At 32.6% G+C, this 22,743-nt stretch overlaps 1 protein-coding gene and 1 pseudogene across 2 annotated transcripts; one reads left to right on the top strand and one right to left on the bottom strand.

Annotated features, from left to right (window-relative positions):
- Positions 1–4,631: 4,631 nt before the first annotated feature.
- LOC124832783 (Spc97 / Spc98 family of spindle pole body (SBP) component) lies at positions 4,632–15,262 on the bottom strand. 2 transcript variants are annotated; one of them, XM_047307069.2, is made up of 19 exons: positions 15,073–15,262; positions 14,217–14,351; positions 13,541–13,672; positions 12,848–12,931; positions 12,672–12,770; positions 12,462–12,553; positions 11,250–11,322; positions 11,013–11,165; positions 10,754–10,873; positions 10,590–10,643; positions 8,702–8,785; positions 8,473–8,547; positions 8,254–8,385; positions 8,048–8,173; positions 7,864–7,971; positions 7,489–7,551; positions 6,864–6,938; positions 5,094–5,281; positions 4,632–4,986 (listed from the first exon to the last, which is right to left on the bottom strand). In XM_047307069.2, exons 1-19 carry the CDS (start codon positions 15,133–15,135, stop codon positions 4,851–4,853), a joined length of 1,992 nt encoding a protein of 663 aa, XP_047163025.1. In that variant the 5' UTR covers positions 15,136–15,262; the 3' UTR covers positions 4,632–4,850. The 2 variants fall into 2 exon arrangements, with proteins under 2 accessions (XP_047163025.1, XP_047163026.1); XM_047307070.2 differs by lacking the exons at positions 14,217–14,351; positions 15,073–15,262 and having other exon boundaries at positions 13,524–13,662.
- Positions 15,263–17,543: 2,281 nt separating this feature from the next.
- Positions 17,544–21,891, top strand: LOC124832780 (uncharacterized; annotated as a pseudogene).
- The last annotated feature ends 852 nt before the right edge of the window (positions 21,892–22,743 follow it).

Genomic DNA, 22,743 nt, shown 5'->3' with positions numbered 1-22,743 from the left:
ACCAATAACAGTGAGTTTGGATATCCAAATAAAAACATAACTCTCACTCCCTCCCACAATAAGAAAGCTATAGATCAGAATTAACATGATGGAACAATTATAACAAGTGCGGCCCAAAATGACAACTCGATAAATTAGAGGTTCAACTTGTGCTTATGTCGAGTTTAATTTAATTTAATTTAATCTAATATAATTGAATATAATCGGATTGAATCTAATTTATCATTTTAATTTAACAACCTAATTATAATTGGGTTAAGTTAGATGAAATACGTAATTTAAAAAATATTTATTTTTTAAGAAAAATATTTTACAAACAGTTTTTAATGTTTTTCTTAATAATTATTAGATAATTGCAATGCTTATAATATATATATATATATATATATATATATATATATATATATATATATATATATATATATATATATATATATATAATGTAATATACATTTTTTTATTATGATATAATTAGATAAATAATTTTTTTATTATACATTTATCGTAGAATCGGATTCATTAAATTTAATATTCATTAACTCTTTGCTCAATCCAATTATAATTAGATATAAATAAAACTCAACTCGATCTAGTTACCCGTCTAATCTAATTCACACAAAAAATTAATTGGATTAGATTATATTTATCGAAGTCATGAATTAAATGCATCCAGATTATACAAACCGAAAACATAACTAAAATAATAAATTAATCCAGACTTACCACAATTTTCTTAAAAAATATTTTTCCATAAATATATTTCATTCAATAACTCCAAAAACTAGTTAAATATTTGCTTCATTTTATATTTAAATTAAAATACCTTGTTTATCTAAAATTGAGAATTTACAAACAAAACACATATGTAATCTAAGTCTCTGGCATACACTAAAAAACTCTCTAATTATATCTGTTGCAAGAGACATAATTCATAGGATCGCAATATGTTAACAATTAAAATTTGACAACAATTTAACAACGTTCACGTGTTAACTTCTTATTGAACCGTAAATTTTTTTTTTCTGTGGTAAAAAGGGATGCAGATTTACTTTTTTGAGATTCCGAAATTACCTCTATGTGCACCCTCCATTTTCAACTCAGATTTCATTCTTCTCTCCCTCTTCATTTCGGTCTTCTCTCCAACCTCCATCAAAATTGTACTTTGTCCAACTCATTGTGAAGCAAAGACCCATGTGGGTGTTTCAACAAGGTAGTTCAAGTGCCTCAGCATTTGAAGCCAAGAGATGCTCCAATAATTGATTACATGGTGCCTGCAACCGATTACTAGTGGCTTAATAGGTACTCCAATTGGGAGAACGTGACCTCCCATGGTGATTTTTCTGTGCTTAAGGCTGCCTTTGTCCATTGTTTTCAATGGATGACTCCTGTTGGTCATGGTTGATGGTTGCAAGTGCATCAAAACTCATCTTTGTCCAGCCTATTATGGAGCAAAGACCCCATGTGAGTGTTTTAGCAAGGTAGTTAAAGTCCCTCAGCACTTGAAGCCGATACATGCCTTGATAATCGATTACATGGTGTTTGTAATCGATTACCAGTGGCTTAATGGCTATTTGTACAAAACCTTGCAAGTCACTCCCCACTTGGGAGAACGTGACTCCCCATGGTGATTTTTTTGTGCTTAAGGCTGTCTTTGTCCTTTTTTTCAATGGATGACTCATGTTGGTCATGGTTGATGGTTGCAAGTTTATAAAGAAATAAAATAAAATAGAATAAAATAAGAAACATGAAACAATAACTTGAAAGTAAACTCATTTAGGAAGCTTAAAAAAACGTGTTTTTGGGAAATTAACTGCATCTAGTACAGTGGTCTAAAAATTATGAGTTAATAGTCATTTGAAAGATCTTTAAGTATAGATTTCAACAAAACAAGAATCAACTCATTTGAAGTTCGGTGGAGAAAGTTATCAGCAAAACAACCAACAAAAATTAATTGTACCTATTCAAATCTAACACGAATATATAAAACGTTAACTTTAAGAAATTAACTGTACCTATTCAAATGTCCAAAAATTACAAATTAGTAGTCATTTTAAAGCTCTTTGAGTCTAGATTCCAACAAAAAAAGAATCAACTCATTTTGAATTCGGTGGAGAAAGTTAAGAGCAAAACAACCAACAATAGTGAGAGTTGACAGGAATATGTAAAACGTTAACTTTAAGGAATTAACTGTACCTACTCAGATGTCTAAAAATTACAAATTAGTAGTCCTTAAAAAGATTTTTGAGTCTAGTTTCTAATAAAAAAAGAACCACATCATTTGAAGGTCTGTGAAAAAAGTTAGGATTAAAAATAGTCAGCAAAGGTCAAAGTTGACAGCATGTTATCTTATACGTATATATTTCCCTCTTGTTCACAGATCTATTACTTATTGAAATTTCCTTTTAAAATTTGTGCACTGTAACATGTTCATTGATGCACTAAACACTACTCATGACCATTAAACTCACTCACCCATCTAAAATAACAAACATGAAACAATAACTTGAAATTAAACTCATTTAGGAAGCTTAGAAAAACGTTGTTTTTGGGAAATTAATTGCACCTAGTACAATGGTCTAAAAATTATGAATTTGTAGTCATTTGAAAACTATTTGAATCTAGATTCCAACAAAACAATAATCAATTCATTTGGAGTTCAGTGGAAAAATTTAAGAGCAAAACAAGCCGCAAAGGTTAGAAAAACAGAGTTGGGGAGTGTTGTTCATCCAGCTGGGGAGTATAGTTGAAGTTTCTGTACAAATGACCATTTTTTCTCTGGTAATCGATTACAAGACCCCTTGTAATCTATTACCAGGGGCTGATTGCTGATTTGTACGAAAAGTTACACGTTACTCCCTAATTGGGAGAACTTGACTCCCCAAAGTCATTTTTGTGTTCCTACGGGTGATGTTTTCCAATTTTTTCATGGATACCTCTTGTTTCTTATCATTGATGGTGTCAAGTATGTCAAAACACAGTTTGTCCTACTCAATTGGCGACGAAACAATGCATAGAGCTATTTGAACCAAGGTAGGTGAAGTCTCTGACCATTTAGGAAGCTCACAAAAACTTTGTTTTTGGGAAATTAACTGCACCTAGTACTATGGTCTAATAATTATGAGTTAGTAGTCATTTGAAAGTTCTTTGAGTCTAGATTCCAACAAAAAAAGAATCAACTCATTTGAAGTTGTTAAGAGTAAAACAACCAACAAAGGTGAGAGTTGACAGGAATATGTAAAACGTTAACTTTAAGGAATTAACTGTACTTACTAAGACGTCCAAAAATTACAAATTAGTAGTCATTGGAAATCTTTTTGAGTCTAGTTTCTAATAAAAAAAAAAGAACCACATCATTTGGAGGTATGTGGAAAAAGTTATCATTAAAATAGTCAGCAAAGGTCAAAGTTGACAACACGTTATCTTATACGTATAACTTTCCCTCTTGTTCACAGATCTATTACTTATTGAAATTTCCTTTTAAAATTTGTGCACGGTAACATGTTCATTGGTGCACTAAACACCACTCATGACCATTAAACTCACTCACTCATCTAAAATAACAAACATGAAACAATAACTTGAAATTAAACTCATTTAGGAAGCTTAGAAAAATGTTGTTTTTAGGAAATTAATTGCATCTAAAAATTATGAATTTGTAGTCATTTGAAAACTCTTTGAATCTAGATTCCAACAAAACAAGAATCAATTCATTTAGAGTTTGGTGGAGAAAGTTAAGAACAAAACAAGCAGTAAAGGTCAGAAAAACAGAGTTGGAGAGTGTTGTTCATTCAGCTGGGAAGTATAGTTAAAGTTTCTGTACAAATGACCATTTTTTCTCTGGTAATCGATTACAAGGACAGAAAATGGCCAGAAATGCTTATGAAGCTCATCTAACTTACACGAAAGTACTTAAATGACATTTTTTCTCAACAATCCAGTGAGATTTTGGTGAAGACACAATGAGACCAATGGTGGAGAGAGAGACGACGGAGAGAGAGTGAGACCACTAAGAACAATGGTGAAGAGAGATGGGCAAGGGAGAGAAAGTGAGATCACAAATGAAAATAAATGTTTGCTTCCTGATATGTAATTGCGAAAAGTACATTCCCAAAATATTCTCAACATACATTTTATTTTGGAAAAGTAACATTTGAAATGAACCAATTATCATCCACCATGTCTGGTTGTCAAAAAGTTGGCAAATTTTGATTGTTAAAGAAACTTTATACAATTTGTTTTGTCTTGTAACGTTGAGATAGCTTAAAGATCAAGGACTACTATTAAGGCATACAAGAGACTGACAAAGAAGTATGTTTCTAAGAAAAGATGTGTTATTACAGAGATTATTAACTTAAAGTACTAATTCAAATCAGATAAAAATATTGCTAATAAATTCATCTTACCATACTACATAAAATACTCTTGAAACATTGACTTGTTAATGTTGTCTATTATTTACCTTCTTTTGTGATTCTTGAAATTATTTTTGAAAAAATAGTTTCTTAGTGTCACAGTATTTTCCCCCTTGTTCTCCAAATATTGTAACTTAATATAGTCTCTTCTCTCTTAGTTAAGCTGCAGCGTACACACACAATATATTCATATAACAGTAACAGTAACTATTGGAATAGTTAACTCAGAACAAAAACACATTACACTATATATATCGTTGTCTTTGACAGCCAAATCATTAATTACCAAGTAAATTGAGAAAAAAGAACACTTGAAAAATAAGGATTATTTTTCTGAAATATCGGTACAAACACAACTATCGGCCTCAGTGACCTATACCTGAAAATCACGCTACCTTGTGCATAATTGCTATCTTACATACTGCAAGTTAAAGCCATTCATAAACCATTTTGTTCATTTTTAACACCAAGAATCCATTGTGCAAGATGAGCCAAGTATGGTTCTGCCTGGGAGTTATTGCTCAAGATAGATCCAAGACTCTGAAGCTCAGTGTTAAACTCTTTCTCAAATTTGCTGCAATCATTTATTATGTGGTCAGAACGTTAAAATGACATGAAATAATCAGAGTATAGAATAAAATAAGTAGCACGTTTGCCAAATCTATTGATTTCGGGGCTTACAGAACAGAATCAGTGACTGCCACATTTTTGGTTGTTGACTTCAAGACCTGACCTGACTTCCTTTTGGCTTTATTCAAGCCAACTGAATCAACAGGTTCCTCTGAGTCACCTAAATCAATAGAAGATGATATAAGCCACTGCGTTGCTGCTGAATATTGCAGGCACATGGATTTAAGCCTCTCCACCTTCTGCAATTGAGAAACATCAATCGTGAGTGAGCATCATGAACCATTCCGATAAACAAATAAAACAAAAATAAAACAAGAAACAAAATGTATTTCCTACTAAATTTATGAACAGTCACATTTCATATAAATAGTAAACTTGTTATTATATTGCATAGTGTCTATTATAAACGTATCCACTACATGTTTCTCCAATTTATGTGCTAACCAAGTCTAGTTTTATTGCATTACCAACTCAAAAACCTAAAAACAAATGTTGCAAAAATAAACGGAGTTAGGCATATGCACAAGTTGGTTTCGTCTCTCGTGTATGATTCTTTTTATCTTCATAGCATATTTAAGGCTTCCGCCAATCAAAATATATTCCGGTCATGCTGTTGGTTTTGCATGTTAGGTAAAATGAATTTGGTTGACTATGTTTTTGGTTATAAATGCTAATTGAACTGAATTTTAGTTGATCTAGGTCCTCTTTTCATGTTGGCCATAAAAATATGAAAGTGGTTATGCTATTTATATAAGCATGTAGTTTTCTATTATGAAGCTTTTAGTTAAAAGTAGGACTGGGCATAACACACTGAACTATACTATACTACGGTTAACTATATTTTTAATAAACTAAAAAAAAACTGAACTACTTAATATAATATTTAAACTATACTGTTTAAGAGTTCAGTTTTTAAAAACTGAACTTATATTAGTTAACTAATAATTGTTTTCCCATTGTTGTTTGTTATGCGTTACGTATTGAAAGGTTATGAATTTAAATAATTGTTTACAATATTAATAAAAGTCAAGACAGTACAGTTTCAATTTGGATTTAAATTATAGGTAAATTCACCTAACAAATATAGTTGGTGGTTAAATTCAAATGTTAAAAATTCATTGTGCTTCATAATAATTTTTTTATAATCTTAATTATTCACCAATTAAGACAGTGAATAAATTGGACAAATAAAGTAGATATTCTTTTTTAAATACTATTTATTTTATTATTTTAAATATAAAACAATATCTTTAAATATACCATTTTATTATTTTAAATATAAAATAATATCTTTAAATATAGCATTTTATTATTTTAAATATAAAATAAATAGTATTTTAAATAATTTTTTCTTCAATTCCACAATTTAAAGTTTGTAATCATATATATTTTATTTACGGCTTTTTGAAACTGACTATGCTTATGTTTGAATACCAGTATATTTATGTTTGAATACAAAGTTTAGTTTAGATATATATTTTAGTTACCGCTTTTTAAACACAGTAGGCTTATGTTTGAATGGATAGTATAGTTTAGTTATTAGTTAACTGATATAAGTTCAGTTTTTTCAAATTAAACTATAAAACAATACAGTTTGGATATTATCTTAATTAGTTCAGCTTTTTTTAGTTTATTATAGTACATATAACAATAGTTTAGTACAATTTAGTTAATTTTGCCCAGAAGCCCTAGTTAAAAGATATTTCTTCCAAGGGAAAAGAGATAATTACATTGTAGTACAAAAAAACAATAATTGCATAACTATTAGAATAAAAACAGAAACTCACAATACCAGTAAATCAAAAACAAACAGAAACTAACCTTCAGCAGCTCAGGTAAAAGAAGTAAGCATTCTCTCAAACATTTATCAAGGAAAAAATCATGGTGTTGAATAACCTGTTTCAGACAGAAAATGTCAAGAATTAAACATCTACCAACCTACCCAGCTTAAAAACACACAAAAAAGACAGACACGCACATATTATGCACATAGCAAGTAATTTCTAACTGTGTCTCAGATAGGAACATTGGAAGAACTACGTCACAAAATTTGCCATTGTAGTAGGAGATCTCAAGGCCTTATAAACACCACACCAAAATACCATAATTCCATCATGGATCTTAAGTCCCCGTACGCCCATTTGACTAGTCCTGGATAAACATAGCAATGCTCACTCATTTACTACAGCTAAGTGATATGGTGAAACTCTATGATCAATTGATAAAGGCCTAGAGAACCACACCACAGAAGCTAGCCATTACAATTGAAGAGCCCAATGCCTTGTAAACCATACAACAAAATCCATACTTCTAATATGGAACTTCATACGTCAATTTGATCATAACTATTTCTGTACATGGGCAAGAGTACCACTTGTATACAAAAGAATTATGCACATAACGAGGTATGAATCGGTTTCTAAAAAGTAAGAACACAAAAACTTACCTCATCTATGCTATTTGCTGTCTGAAGTCTGTTATACATCACATGCCAGTTTGGTTCAATAACCTAAAAAATAAGGTAAATAGTCATAAATCAAGAACCCACCTAAATGCTAAGCTAGTCAGTTTAGCTACCAAATTTATAAAAAGGAAAGGCTAAACACCTATACCCAATCCTATATATGTCAAAAACGAATATTAAAATTAATCTTTTGCAATTTAACATCATCATAAAAATATAATTTGAACATAAAAATATAGATTAAAAATTTTCAATTTAAAGCACACATACTTATATTAAATAATAGAAAAAGGGAAGTTTCTGTCAAGTTGAAAGATCTTCAAAGTTTAATGTATAAATCAGAAAAATAAAACCTGCCTCAAATGTCAGATAGTGTAGAAGGCTATTAATAAATTTAAGCATACTACGGCAAAGAAGAGATGATCTGGAAATAGCAGTTCCTCGCGTATTGAGAGCACGAACTCCCTACAATATGCAACCAAAAATGCTGAGTAGAAATGAACACGACAGACAAAATAAAATAAAGGCGCTACAGACATACTTGATGTATTTGCCATGCTCCACACAGCTGACGGTCAACATGTTTACAGTGGAAAAGGAATCGAAAAATTAATTGGTACTTTGCGAGGGCTTTACGTGATAATACTATAGAAAGTGGCCAGTGCACCTGAAACCAGAACCAAAGGTAGGAACATTAATGATGCAAATGGGAGGATAACTCTCAGAAGCATATAAAGAAGAAAAGACCTTGTAACTTAGTGAAAATGTTTCAAGTCCAGTGATGCTAACGGTTTCCTCCAAATCATTATCAGTAGAACTTCTCTGACTAACTTCAAGATCATTAAATGTTCCCAACCTTCTGAGCAAAGAAGATCTTTCCTGAAAGTGAAATGCTTGCATCATGTGTGTGAAAATCTGAAATTTACTGCTTAAAAGTGTTTCTTATAAACTGAATTAGTTACTTGCCACAACACATGTTAAGCCTTCGTGAAAAGGATCTGCTGCAGCTGCTGTAGTACGCAATGCAAGGTCTAATAGTGACTAAACGGGAGAGAGGAAAACCATATAAGAAAAATGGAAAAACATAAAATTAGAATCTAGATCCCTTTCAAAATTAAAATAGGCAAGTGCCAACTTGAATTTACAAGGAGAATAAAAATGGTATGGGAAATTGAAGGATATTTCATTACTATACCTGCAGCTTCTCAACTGAGACTTCATCAGGTTTTTTTGCTAGTTCATCCCTTGCAATATCCATAAAATGTACTAAGAAATCACCCTGTATTGTAAAACTATGAGTATGATCCAAAACAAAGGCTATTTCTGAAGTCTATGTTATCATTCCGAATTGATTTCTTTAACTCTTTGAGAGGCATCTATGCAATCACAACTAAACCCCTGAATTAGTCTTTTGGATGAGTAACTTTAGTCCCCGACTTTAAAAGATGCTTAGGTAGTCTATGACTTCATAGTCGTTCATAAGGGACTAAAGAAATCAACAAATAAAATCTTACGAGACCAATTTAAGGGGTTTACTCATACAATATATTGCCTATGTGAATAAGTCAAATCAACTTAACATTTTCTTCCAATGATATAAATCATCAAACACCCAAAACTCTGAAAGTTCAAAACAAAGCCTTATTTTGCAAAAGTTTTTGTTTCAGAATTCAAGAGACTTACATAGAATACACATGACATGGAGAAGTTTGATTTGAGAAAAGAAAATGCTCCATGTTTTCATTTTGATTTTAAAAAAATATTATGTCACGACAAATAAATGCATAATTTAACATTGATATAAAGTTAGTCATGTTGTAATAACTTCTTAATTAAGAATTTGGCCTGTCATGTGCTCATGCAAGACACGGTTTAATGATCAGTTGCATTGCAACCAATAGTAAATTTTGGTCCAGCAAAATTTACAAAATAGACAAGTCTCGTAATGTTTTCCATTGAAATATTTCCTTCCTTTCAATTGGCTTGCTACTGACATAAAACCCCTATTTATAGATCACAATCCCTAGAGAAACTATTATGAAAATAGTCACAAGGTCATCTTCTAATTTATATAAAGCCCGATGGATATGATAGTCAACCCAATAAGCATAGAACATGCTTGATTCTTGAATACCCAACTTAGTTTGTTCCTAATTTCCTAAAATCCTCCCTTTTCCATCTAATAACACTCTCCCTTTTCTTCAACCCAACAAAAATTATCGAATAATAATGACATTATCCCCATCAAAAGTTTAAATCCGTCTAATTACTGAATTTTATGACTAACCTCATGAGTCATGACCATAAAGCAAGGATGCAAAATTCTACTACAATTCAAAAATATTCAAGTGGTATTTGTTTAGAAAACTCAAGTACAAGCATTGCAACAGATGTTACATCTACCTTTAGAACTGTGTTTATCATTCTTTTCAATTCAAACTTGTTAAGAAGTGGATTTAAACCTACCTCAACCCAAAGTGAGGTTTACACTCACATATATACTCTAAATTGGCCTTATCTCTAATCGATGTGGGACTTCCAACACACCTCCCTCACGCTGATGTATATACATCTCATGCGTGAGACTAGACATTAATGGATGACCTGATAGCGATCCGATAGCAAGTGGAATGATATGACCAACAAACATAAATCTCACTAGGATAGACTCTAATTCATGGCTCTGATACCATGTTAAGAAGTGGACTTTAAGTCTAATTCAACTCTACAAAACCGACTTGTAAGATGAGGTTTGCACCCATATATATATATATATATATATATTCTAAATTGGCCTTATCTCTAATCGATGTGGGACTTCAAAAAAACTTATACCTTCAAAGTGAAGGTCAATTATGCTTAGGGTGCATTTGATTTGCTTTTTCTTTTCATTTTCAATTGATATTTCTTGTTAATAATTGCAAAAAATGCCACTATACTTTGTATTTCCAAGAGTTTGAGATGAAAAATAAGTGAAAAGAAAGTGTCACTTTTTTATCACATAAAAAATTAATAGCTAGTTTTGTTTTGCCCACATTGCTAATTATTGTCTCCAAAATTAACAAAGATGATCATGATCATACCTGATCTAGAAGAAGGTAGTGTTTAATTGACCGCAGCCTTCCCGTTAGATCATACTAAACATAAAAACACATTTACCATCACAAGTTGGATATTTTAATGATAACTATTGCAAAAGTATTAGAATGTAAGCTGAGAAACTTGTCACCATATTTATATTACTCACCTTATCATTAATGAGATTCAAGAGTTCACTGCTAGCAAAGTTATAAGCAGCCTTAATACATTCAAGATAATGATGATTTGATCCAAAACTCATAAGTTTTGAATTTTCTGATGGAGGGACCTAATGTAAAAAGTAGTAATATTCAGCAAAGCAATGACTTTTAAAACAATAAAATATTTTTAATACCAACATCTGATCTTAAGTCAAGGAAACCAAAAAATTAATTCTAAGTACAAGTACAAGCACAACAGTGACAAACCTGAACATTGTGCCCACATTCTCTCATGACATTTAAATATTTTCCAGTTGTCAAAATTGTCCCTGCGATATTTGCAAGGAAACTAGGAATTCCGTCTTTAAGGCTGTAACGCTGTCGCCAATACTTAGCTTCATAATCCTGGGTGAGACTCTCCTATAGAGAAATTTAAACTGAGACTATATGAAAAACAGGTTTCAATATTTTGGACAGTTATTCATGATAAAGATAGTGATCTACCTTCTGAAGAGATTTGTCCTCTGCGATGAAAAATTCACCATAAGGATCATCTATTACACCTTCATAAACCCATCTGCAGTATTGTTCAATACCCAGATTTGCAAGAAAATTAAATCCTAAATAGATTAGACTAAAGCTTAATAACAAGAGCAGTCAGCACTATGATAAATTTTATATGAAAGTGCTAATTTTTTTTTACTGCACCAAAGGCCTTGTGTAAACATTTGGATTGACTGATGTTCATTTATCAACCAATATAGGAAAACAAAAAGAAATGTCTTCATCGCATTCATAAAGCAAATTAGAAATTGAGGGTAATTGACCAACAGAACAAATAAAACTGAATTTGATAAAAAAAACACTGGGCTTAGTGGGAAAACAAGCTTGAACACATTGTTCGCAAAGTTTCAGATGCCACAAACATCAGAAGTAACAAAGTTAGCTGCATGATTAGCCAAGACAAACCATACTTTGCAAAGCAATTGAAAAGGAAGATTCGAAGCTTGGATATTGTGACTGTATAAGTATGATATGAACCAATATACAATGAAAAAGCTCACAAAAATTGAGCATTAACTTTGATTAGGTGTATGGTTTTCCCACATATTAATGACCAGGTCAAGGTTACGTAGATTAAAATTATTCAATATTATACAACAGGTCATTTGACCAAATGAGGGGATGGGGAAGAAGATTGGACAATATGACTAAGGTCTTGTGCAAGGATCAAGATTATGGAGGGGGGAATGAGAAGAGAAGGAAGGCTCCTTTTTGTATGATAAAGGGAATGAATAGGATGAGAAAGAAAACAATGATCCTCCACTCCTATGCCAAAAAATATACCTGTTATTATAAACATCCAAACCAATGAAAAGACAATAATTACTTAACCAAAACCCACCTCAATTTTATACATTTCTACTTTCTTCCTTCAATATCCTCCATGCCCAAAAACTAAAGAAATATGCAACCATGGATGGTGCTTTTCCATGGAAGTTTGGTGCCAGACTAATTTGATCAATAAAAGGGTAATATATGTCTGAGTATGCAGCTGTAATTATTGAATACAGGCATTGACTATTATAAGTTTTACTATTATCACTTGTGAAAAAGAAACAGGTAAAATTATAGATACATTATCAGAAATGATAAATAGAATTACAGAATGTAACCTATATATTCGATAGGGAGGGATGAAGAACAAGGAGACACCTTTCTAATATGCTCATGTAAGCACTACTTGCACATTGTGTCATTTTCTCCAGCATCAACCTCACAGCATTGTCCCCAGCCATAGCCTTTGCCTAGATACAATATAAGCCATAATAGAGAGAATTAAGAGCATAAAAACCTTACTCATGAAACCAAATGAAATGTTGAATTATACAGAGAATGGTAACAATTGCAAGGGAATTTCATTACCTGGCTCTGCAGTAAGTTAAGCACAGCTGAACCAGAAATGTTGTTGACCGAAGCCTTTTGTATGACAGTGGATAATGCCTGCATTGACCTCATCATGGGCTGAAAATATCATTGAAATAACCATTAGAAAGCATTTGGCAAATATTTACATGCAATCTAGAGAGACAAATCTGTACCTGACAATAGAACCACAATCCTTGAAGGGAAAGTCTCCCAAACCGAAATTGGTGTTCAAGCTGAGCCACCATAGCCTGGTAATCCTGGTAAAGATAACCCCATGATGATAAAAGTATGTTCTTATTAAAATAGTGTATTTTATTCAAAGCAATATGATTTTACAGAACTGCAATAAATGAAACCATCAACACTCTGTTACTAATTATTGCCTAGTACAATCAGTTTAGCTTACTCAATCTAATCATTTCTAAGTTGGAAGAAGAAACACCAACCAAAAAGGCACAAGAATACAGAACAAAATGGCAATCAACTGAGTCTGCCTAAAAATTATCACTTGTAGGTTTACTCTAATGACAGTTTTATGCTAAATTTTATGCTAAATTTTATGGCCAGGTTTGGCTGCTTCCAAATATAATAATATATGGTAGACATAAACCATATCTGGTACTCACCCACCTCCTTCATTTTTGAGTTCTCACCTCTGCACTCTTTCTTGTTAATTAATTTCACCTTTGTATTTTTTGTTTAGAAATAAGGAACAGGGAATTGTTCCCCATACTTAGACCTTGTGAAATAGAAAACACAATACAAGAAACATTCAAAACATGGCACAACAACTTCCAGCTACAAAAATGAATAGACATTTCATGCAGAATGTAAGACCAACTGACTCACTATTCAGGAAAACCTACGAGAAGAAGAGCCCTCAATGCAGCAGAAAAGGCATGATTAACCAGACCATTCTGGAACTGAGACCTTGACTCCACAAACTGGTCAATCAACAGAAAACTCTTGCAAAGGGGGAATATCCGTTTTGCCAATTCCTGCAACATACAAAACTGTCTCAGAAACAGTTACATGAAGTTCATCATCAACATTGTTCATAATCCAAAGTTACATTATTACAGAATAGTTCTATCATACGTTCCACTTACTTTAGCTTCCCCCTTTGTGTCTTCATTGCATCCACAATTTGGGGGCCCAATTACAATTGCAGGTTTAAATGGTGGTGAAAACTTAAAATCATTATTGCTAGAAAAAAATAGATACCTTTTTATTTGAACTTCTGCCAAAAATACGATATAAATTTCAGTAAAAGAATGCATTGTTTGATTTATAAGATAGATGCTTCACATTCCGTAACAGCAGTCTATGGCATTAAAATAATAACATTTACAGGTTACAAATGTTGAAAGAAAACTCTAGTTAAACAACACGATACTGTACATATTGAATACCCTCTAAAGTTGAGTAAAGAGCACTTCCAATTTGGCTTGGATAGTTCGCAACTGAAAAATGCGAAGTTTTAACACCAAATGTTGAAATTGCAGCTCAAAATACGGTCACAAAAATTATGATAAATCTCACCTGCAGGGCCAAATCCATTGATGGGTCGACCAGGAAAGAAATATCATCATTCTTTCCACGAACTGTTTTTATTAAGATGTACCGACCTTCAATGCCAACCATGGCCGAGAGCACATCATCAATAACAATAAGCTCCTACATTTCAGAAGAAAACAAGCACAGCTGAAACTTCTAAAGCATGACATCCTAATCTGACAATAAATGCTTACACATTAAGTACTTTGAAATAAAAACTTACACAAAGCAGAATTTACATGTATTATCACATGCATTGATACACAACAACTAGCAAATCAAATCCTTCTTCTCTTAATTTGCGCACAGAACAGACTCAGTCATTCGGCACTTGCTACTACAAAAACTCTTTATAACAAAAAAATTACAAACAATAAAGAAAACTCCATCACCCGGCGGCACTACGGAAACCAATTCTCTGAATTCCTAGCACCTTAACACACAAAAGTTATTAAAACAAAACAAATACACAAAATTCCAGTGAAATTAGTTTTTAATTTTCACATTTTAAATTTCTCCCTCACGTTAGGTCAAAGTTGTCCACAACATGAGCCGATCCACGCAACAAACAAATTCCAGCGAGAACAAAACCTGAAGCTACAGCCAAGACCTAAACGGAACTCCGCAACCAATCACAACAAATGAGAGAAAAGCACACACACAAAGTAAAGCAGTGGATCGAACAATGCTTCTCTCTAACATTGCGAATTCTAGTTGATTTAGTTACGAAAATCGATCGAACAATGTTTTAGTCTAACATTGCGAATTCGAGTTAATTTAGTACCTAAAATGAACACGCGAGAAATTAAATAGCAGGAATAGGTGAAGAGATGATAATTACTTGAACCGATGGAGAGTAACATCCTATTGGTTTTTCGAAGTTGGCGACGGTGGTTTGGTTCATTTCAGATAAGTGTATAGATCGGAGAAGAAAAGAAGAGTGAAGAAATGCGAGGAAAAAGAGTGGGGAGAGAGAGTTGTGGGACAGAATGAAGTTTGTTTACGGGTTCCTTTTATATATACCCACTTCTTTCACTCGTGTTTTGAATTCGAATTTTGTAGAAGCCATACAGAGAAAAGGAGTACGGACAAATTAAGGAGTTTAAACCAGAAACCAACCTTTTTAACCATAACTTTTATGATAGGTTTGGTTTCATGAAGAGGGCTAATATTTTAAAATTTAATAAATTGAAGAAAGAAAAGAATAATATTTTTATTTTAGAAATTCCGTTCTCTCTTAAATTGAATAGAAGAACAAATGTTATTTATTATATTCATTTAATTAAATAAGTTTTTGGTACAAAAGAAATTAATTATTTTGAAATTTGTACGTGTATCATATCACCACAGTATATGTAAAAGTTACAAGTTTCATGACGGAATTAGTTTATTAATTAAATTTTAGATATTAAAAACACTAAATTTATTTAAAAGCATTAATTTTGAAAAAAAAAAGAGAGAGTCTAATTTTGGAGGTATCAAAACTTATTTAACTTGTAATTTTACTTACTTATTAATTTATAATTTATAATTTTGGTTGATTTATTGTTTTTATTTTAATACCCAGCTTTTATAGAGTTTATAACTTTTTGTTTCGGTCTTTGGTTTTATATGTTTATTCTTCATATTTTGATTGATTAAATTATTTTTCTTAAATGAATATATTAAATATAATATTCAATTACATTAATATAAAGAAATAAAATGTGCGAAAAATTAAGTTGTGTACCAAATACATATCGTTAAAATATAGGTTTAATGTTTCGATAGGTTTCTATTTTCGTTCAGAATCTCAAATAAGTTTCCTACGCTATTTCAATTGGATCTTTATTTTTGTAAAATTGAAACAAATAGAAGTCTTTCGTTTAAGAGGCTATTATGTGGCATGCTGACAAAAGTATTTTAAATTTCGTGGCATGGTATGTATAGTAATTAGATTTGTCACGTGTAATTTCTTATCTTTTGAATTAAAAAATTGGAAGAATTGCTTAATCAATTTCGTCTTCCACCTTTAGAACCCTAATTCCTTTTCCTTTCCTTGTGTCGTCACCGTAACCTTAGCCACCACCACTGTCTCACCAACCATCCACACTGCAACCATCAACCTTCTCAACACCATGCGTCGTTGTCACAAAATCTCCTCTCTCATGCCACCAAATCACCATCTTCGCCCAACCTTCATCGCGACAAACCTCCATCATTCTCACCATCGCCGGACCTGCAAACCCAAAGCCAAAAAACACACAAAACCCAAATCACTTCAATACGCCACCACCAAACTCTTAGGTCATCACCGTCAGTAACCCTAATCCACGCCTCCTTGTTGACACGAATTCAGGGTGAGGAGGAGCACGACGGTGTGTCCGATAAGCTGTCTTTTGCTTCCTCCGATTCTCGCCGCTGAACCATCGATTGCAGACTTCATTCCTTCAGTTGCTCACTCTGAAACCCTACTTGTGTTGTTTGTTTTTGTAGCAAGGAGGTGAAGAATTCGGATTCGGAATGAATGGTTTGGTTCAGTGGAGTATGCTTGTGGAATGAAGAAAATCTAGGGTTGAATTTCAAGGTTTTTAAATTCTACAGATGGAGACTTTTAGGTTTGGGTATTGTTGTGTGTTGGATTGAATGTTTGAATGTTTTGTTGCAATTTGTAGTGACCATGTTTGTACTTGGATATCTAGTTTCTTAGTTTTGGTTTGAAAACGTGCACGCAACTATTACTATTGTTACTTATTCACTACCTAATTTGCTCCATTTTTCTTGTATTTCCAACTTAGTGCAGAGCCAATCTCAAGATGAGGCTTTATCTCCATCTTCCCCAATCTGATTTCGATTTTCAATTGCAGAGAAAAATTTTATTTGTTTTGCCCATTTTGCCCTTAATTAAATTTGATTTCCCCTCTTTGCACTCCATTTTTTAATACAAAATGCACTTCACACCTAACGCCATCTTAAACGTCGTTTGTCCAATTTAATGAAAGCCTCTATTTGTTTCAATTTTACAAAAATAAGGACCCAATTGAGACACCGAATAAGTAAGGGGCCTATTTGAGATTATGGACGAAAATAGGTGTTGGGTGTTTCGGCAAGTGCACCAAATTGCTTCAAGTAATAAACCATGGTAAGACCAGGTATCGTTTTCCCAAGAGACTCGTAATACTAAAGAATTGTGCAATTAACAACTCGTCTAGACTATAGAACTTAACATCCATTTACAAGCATGTGCACGAAGATAAATTTACACATAATTACATGGTTGGACTTTGGTGTTTGAAGACACTTAGAAATGAACTATACTAGAAATGGTATGAAATGACATTGCTAAGGTTAGTTTTCACCTACTACACTCTTGTGCTTACCCAATTTCATCTCCTCTCCATCAATTTACTAAAGTCAATCCACAAAAATACCCTAGCCTTAATCCCTTAGGTGAAAGAGCCTAGGTTTTCCCTATTAAACTCCAATCCCTTGGAAAATGTAACAAGCAAACCCGCATTAATGAGCTAGGATCTTAAGACAACGTGTGAATCATCTTTCATCCCTAGAATCAATGACCACAAGGACTCTTTTTTCAGTTCAAGGTTCCATCTTACGTCTCCATAATCCATGAAACCCTAAAACCAAGTCATGAACATTCCTATTACATGCGAACTTTAAGATTGGAAACAAGAATACTAGCAATTGATAGAAAAGGTATATATATAATCAAATCATTCAACAAATAAACAAGAATTCAGAGGCTACAACAATCCCCAACAAGATGGGTTTGGCTCTCCATTTCCATGGAGAGCCTTTAAGCTTACAAAATGGCCATGGAAGAAAATGAAGAACCAAAGAGGAAGAAGGGAGTGTTCCCACAAGCCCTAGCAACCCTCCAAGCTCTCCTCTGAGTGAGATGCACCTCCAAAGAAACAAAGACTCCTTTCCCTTCGCGTGTTAGGTCTAAATAGACCAAATTTTCCACATCAGCATCATCACCACTCAACTACACCCAGCTACAGCCTAACTATAGCATTTCAGAAATAGAGCGCTCAGTTGTAGCCCAGCTGCAACTCAACGGTAGAATTCCAATGACAGAGCATGTAGTACACCCTAGTTGCACCTTAGCGGCAGCATTCCAAAGAGCAGATAGCTCAGTTGCACCTCAGCTACAACATTGCAGAGAACATATAGCTCAACTGTAGCCCAGTTACAACATTATAAAATTCTTGCTGTTTGTTTTGCTTGATTTTGTGATTGGTTAAGCTCTATACATTGTAGAGGTTCTTCTAAGCATAATATTAGCTACAAAATAAGGTAATTAGTGATGATATTATATAAATGTAGCCCAAAACACACTTATTTATAAAAACAAAGATAAAAAAGAGGATTAAGTAAGTTACAATATAGAAAAGAATTGATTTTGCTACTAAACTAATGCTTACATAATAGTAAGAATTACCATTATCAATAGAGACTTACCGAAAAATTAAACCTAAAATATAAAGTCCAAAATCTATGAATAAAATTGAAAAATAAAACTATAACAAAGGATGGATCAAAGTGTGTAATGTTTAGGGATGGTGGAGAGTGCCTATCCATTACTTGATGCAACCAAAAAATCTACTTTATATTTCATAAGCCATCAAGTGAGTACAAAGTCAAGAAATAAAGATAATGTTTCTTTTTTCTATTTCATAAGCTTTTAAACCATAAAAGGAGTGATATTGCTTAAAAGCCAATGTAGTTTTGAAAAGATTGATAAGATATATTTACAAAAAATTATGTTCTCGTTTTGTTCAATACGCCAGCTTCTCTTTGGGATAACTATTTTTTCTTAATACGTTGGTGTCAAGGATTATTTTATGCATATACACCTTTTATACAAATAAAAATATTGTCATAATTTGATTGTCGTACATCCTCTGTTTTTTGTTTTATTTTATTTATATGTTGTCCATTTTACTGACTCACATTACATTGAGAACATGTATATGAGATTTAGAATTTATTTTTCAGCATTTGATATAAGTGATATCACAATCGTAGAGTTGCACATAAAATTACACAACCTTTATGTTGTATTATTTGTTTATTTTAATTAAAAAAACAAGGTTATGTTCTTCGTAGTAGTTTTGCTATAAACATCTATGTTTCTAGTAGTTAGGATTCAAGGATAAAACAAATCAACAATATATTTTTAAAGTATAATCATAATATACATTTAACTTATATAATTTTGGTGGTATGTAAAATATTTGTATATAGAAACATTATTTTATGTCTTACTAAAATACTATGAATAGTAATAAACAAAACATTAAGCATACGCAATCAACACTCTCTCCCTCTGTATTAATTATTAACCATGTAAAAAATTTCTTTTATATATATTATGTATTAAAGCACCATTAGTTAATGTTATTAAAATAATTTTTTTTTCTCTTTCTTATACGTTTATTTGACTGAACTTCCTTTTGTCAAATTTATATGACTCGTATTTTTTATTGTCATCTCTTAACCATAATTTAAGCCAACACTTTATTACTGTCATAAATTAAAATGGGTGATTACTCTTATTTAAGAAAAAAAAAAAACCTACAGAAGAGAAATGTGTTAAGTTTGTCCAAACAAACCATTAGTAAGTTTTTACATCTACAAATAATTACAAAACTAGGTAAATACATGTTAATTTAGGTTTAAATACGTTACCAAACACGGTACACATTCAACTAAAAAGACAACCAACATCAATTTGAAATTTAGTTATGCCATATATGTCATTATTTAGTGATCCATCATATATAAAACTAGTAATTAATTTCATATATGTATAAAATTACTCTCTTTAAAATTGGAACGATCATACATCTTCATCTAAGAACAAATTTAATCATGACCATGATCAACGCATTGTCTTTTTCTTTTATGGTATGCACTTTTTCTTATCAATGTTCTATTACTTTACCTTTTCATTTCAATGTTATCCAATTCACATTCTCATTATATTTTATGTTATCTACATGATTATCAAAAGAATGATCCTATATACATATTTTCATGGCTAATGGCAACAATTTATGTGTAGGTTAATACGAGGAGTATTTCTAAAGTAGTTATGATTTTACACCTAAAGTAGTTATGATTTTACATTCAATAATCATGTTGCTTTCTGACACAACCCACTCAGTTATTTTAGAGTCTGGTGAAAATCATATAAAGTCAACTACTTTTTTCTTTGAAAAATTTGAAGTGGGACCAAGAAAAATTGCAGTGAAGACATTACTAGATATTAACTTTCCAAGGGGTCACATTGGAGTCAAGAGTTTTGATGTTGAAGTAGTTGATGAAGTTGGTAATTCAGTACCTTCGTATGAAACTTACCTTCATCATTGGTTTGCTGTAAAATATATTGAAAACATTACCATGTCACACTACATTAAACAATCTCACAACCTTCGCAATGGTATTGAATTTGAAAGAAATGATGGTGCATGCCAAGGTTTTTTGCTTCCACATTATTGGGGCTTGGGTGGAGAATCACGAGGAACACATTCAAATCTTCCAGATCCTTTTGCAGTTGAATTAGGTGATGCTGCAAAAATAAAGTCCGGGTTTAAAGAAAAATGGTTGTTTAGCATCATGGTTATTGATACACGTGGAACACATGATAGAAAAGGTTGTACAGAGTGTAGGTGTAAGCTTGTGAATCTCCCAAAAGACTTTTACAATGTCACGACAGGCATTAATGGTCAATTGTTGTCTAGAAGTTATAAAGGAGGACTCTTTTGTTGTCAAGATAACGTACAATGCAAATTAAGAAATGATTTTCGTGGCCCAACAAGAAAGCTTTCCCTAAGATACAAAATAAGGTGGGTTGATTGGGATGAACACCAAGTGCCTCTTAAGTTCTACATACTTGATTCAACTGATCGTGTAAGATCAAATGGTTCTACACCAATTCATGATTGCCAGGTACATGATTTATTCAATACATACTATACTTTACAAATTATAAGCAAACTTTTGAAACTAATTTATTTTCCAAACAAAAATATCAAGGTATTAATTGCTTTTTTCATTCCTGTGAGTAAAATAAATTCCTCAATTTGTTATAGGCAGAGTATACAATCCCGAGAAATCATGACAACGACTTCCCACATGTTAAGAAAGCAGACATCCCAATGACAAAAGGTGGTTATCTTATATATGGCACTGCTCATATGCACACCGGTGTTGTCAACATTACTCTATATGGACAGGTAATATTTGATATTTGTTGTTCCCATACAAGCAATATAATGTAGATAAACTTACCTTTAATTTTGCCTAATTCATATATTCATCAAGAATAAATTTTGTTGGTACTTATATATCTTTATAAGAAATTAAATAGTTTATTGAATCATCTATATTTTTATGATTATGCTTAACTTAGGATGGAAGGGTTTTATGCACTTCAAATCCAAAATACGGAACTGGAAAATAAGCAGGAAATGAAAAGGGTTACCTAGTTGGAATGTCAGTTTGTTATCCAAAACCCGGTTCTGTCAAGATCGCAGATGGAGAAATTCTAACGCTAGAATCCATATATGAAAACAAGTTTCGTACTGGAGCTATGGGACATTTCTATATTTACTTGGCAGAACAAATACCAAACAAGTATTTGAAGGAAATTTGATGTGAAACTAGTTACTTATCATTATGTAATGACTTATATAATTTGTAGTATAACTGGAATACATCAATACCAATTCTAGATCATCATCACTATGGGTGGGTATTAATGTTGTTTTAATTTTAAGGGTTAAATATGTTTTTCGTCCTTTAAGTATCACACGATTTTGGTTTTAGTCCCTACTCGAAACTTTGATGGTTTTTAATCCTCATAGTTTTGAAACTCTTACTATTAGTCCTTAAAATTGGACGGCATTAACTTTTAGTAGATGTGGCAAACGGCGAGACCACGTTTTATCCAAGCTGTCCTCTCCCCTATCTGCCACGTTGGTTTTCTTTTTATTTATTGTACTTTTTTATATTTGCAGGATGCGCTTAATTGGTTGGATCCGCACTTGCCAGCTTTATTATATTCAATGGCAAGAATGGCCATTTCGCAGGAATACTCCCCTCTGGTTCTGACTTGAAATCTTTGGCCCCGCTGCTCCCAAACAAATATGGGTCCAGGTTCAGCAAATGCAAAGGAAGGTGAAGGAGGGATATCAAGGAAGAAATAAATAGAGGGAAAGTCTTGTCCTCTCTGCTATCTATCTTTTCCCCAATCTAATTTATCTCTATCTCTTTCCCCGTTCGTTTCCGATTATCATGGCTGAAAACGTGGTGGCCAATAGGAAGCGTTGTGACACCAACGATGTAGTTTCGGACGGCGGTGCCAAGAGGAAGAACGCGACACGCGACATGGGTCCGACCACTGCATTGGCCCTCACGCGTCACGAGTTTGGGGAGCACGGCGGCGTCAACCTGTCCATCGAGGCCTCCGCCGCGTTCACAGACATGGAGTCGGAAATCCTTCGCC

The sequence above is a fragment of the Vigna umbellata genome, chromosome 7, assembly GCF_029865625.1.
Source record: "Vigna umbellata cultivar VRB3 chromosome 7, Vumbellata_1.0, whole genome shotgun sequence".
Lineage (NCBI taxonomy): Eukaryota > Viridiplantae > Streptophyta > Magnoliopsida > Fabales > Fabaceae > Vigna > Vigna umbellata.
The sequence above is the reverse complement of the archived record's forward strand: the minus strand, read 5'-3'. Positions and strand labels throughout refer to the sequence as shown.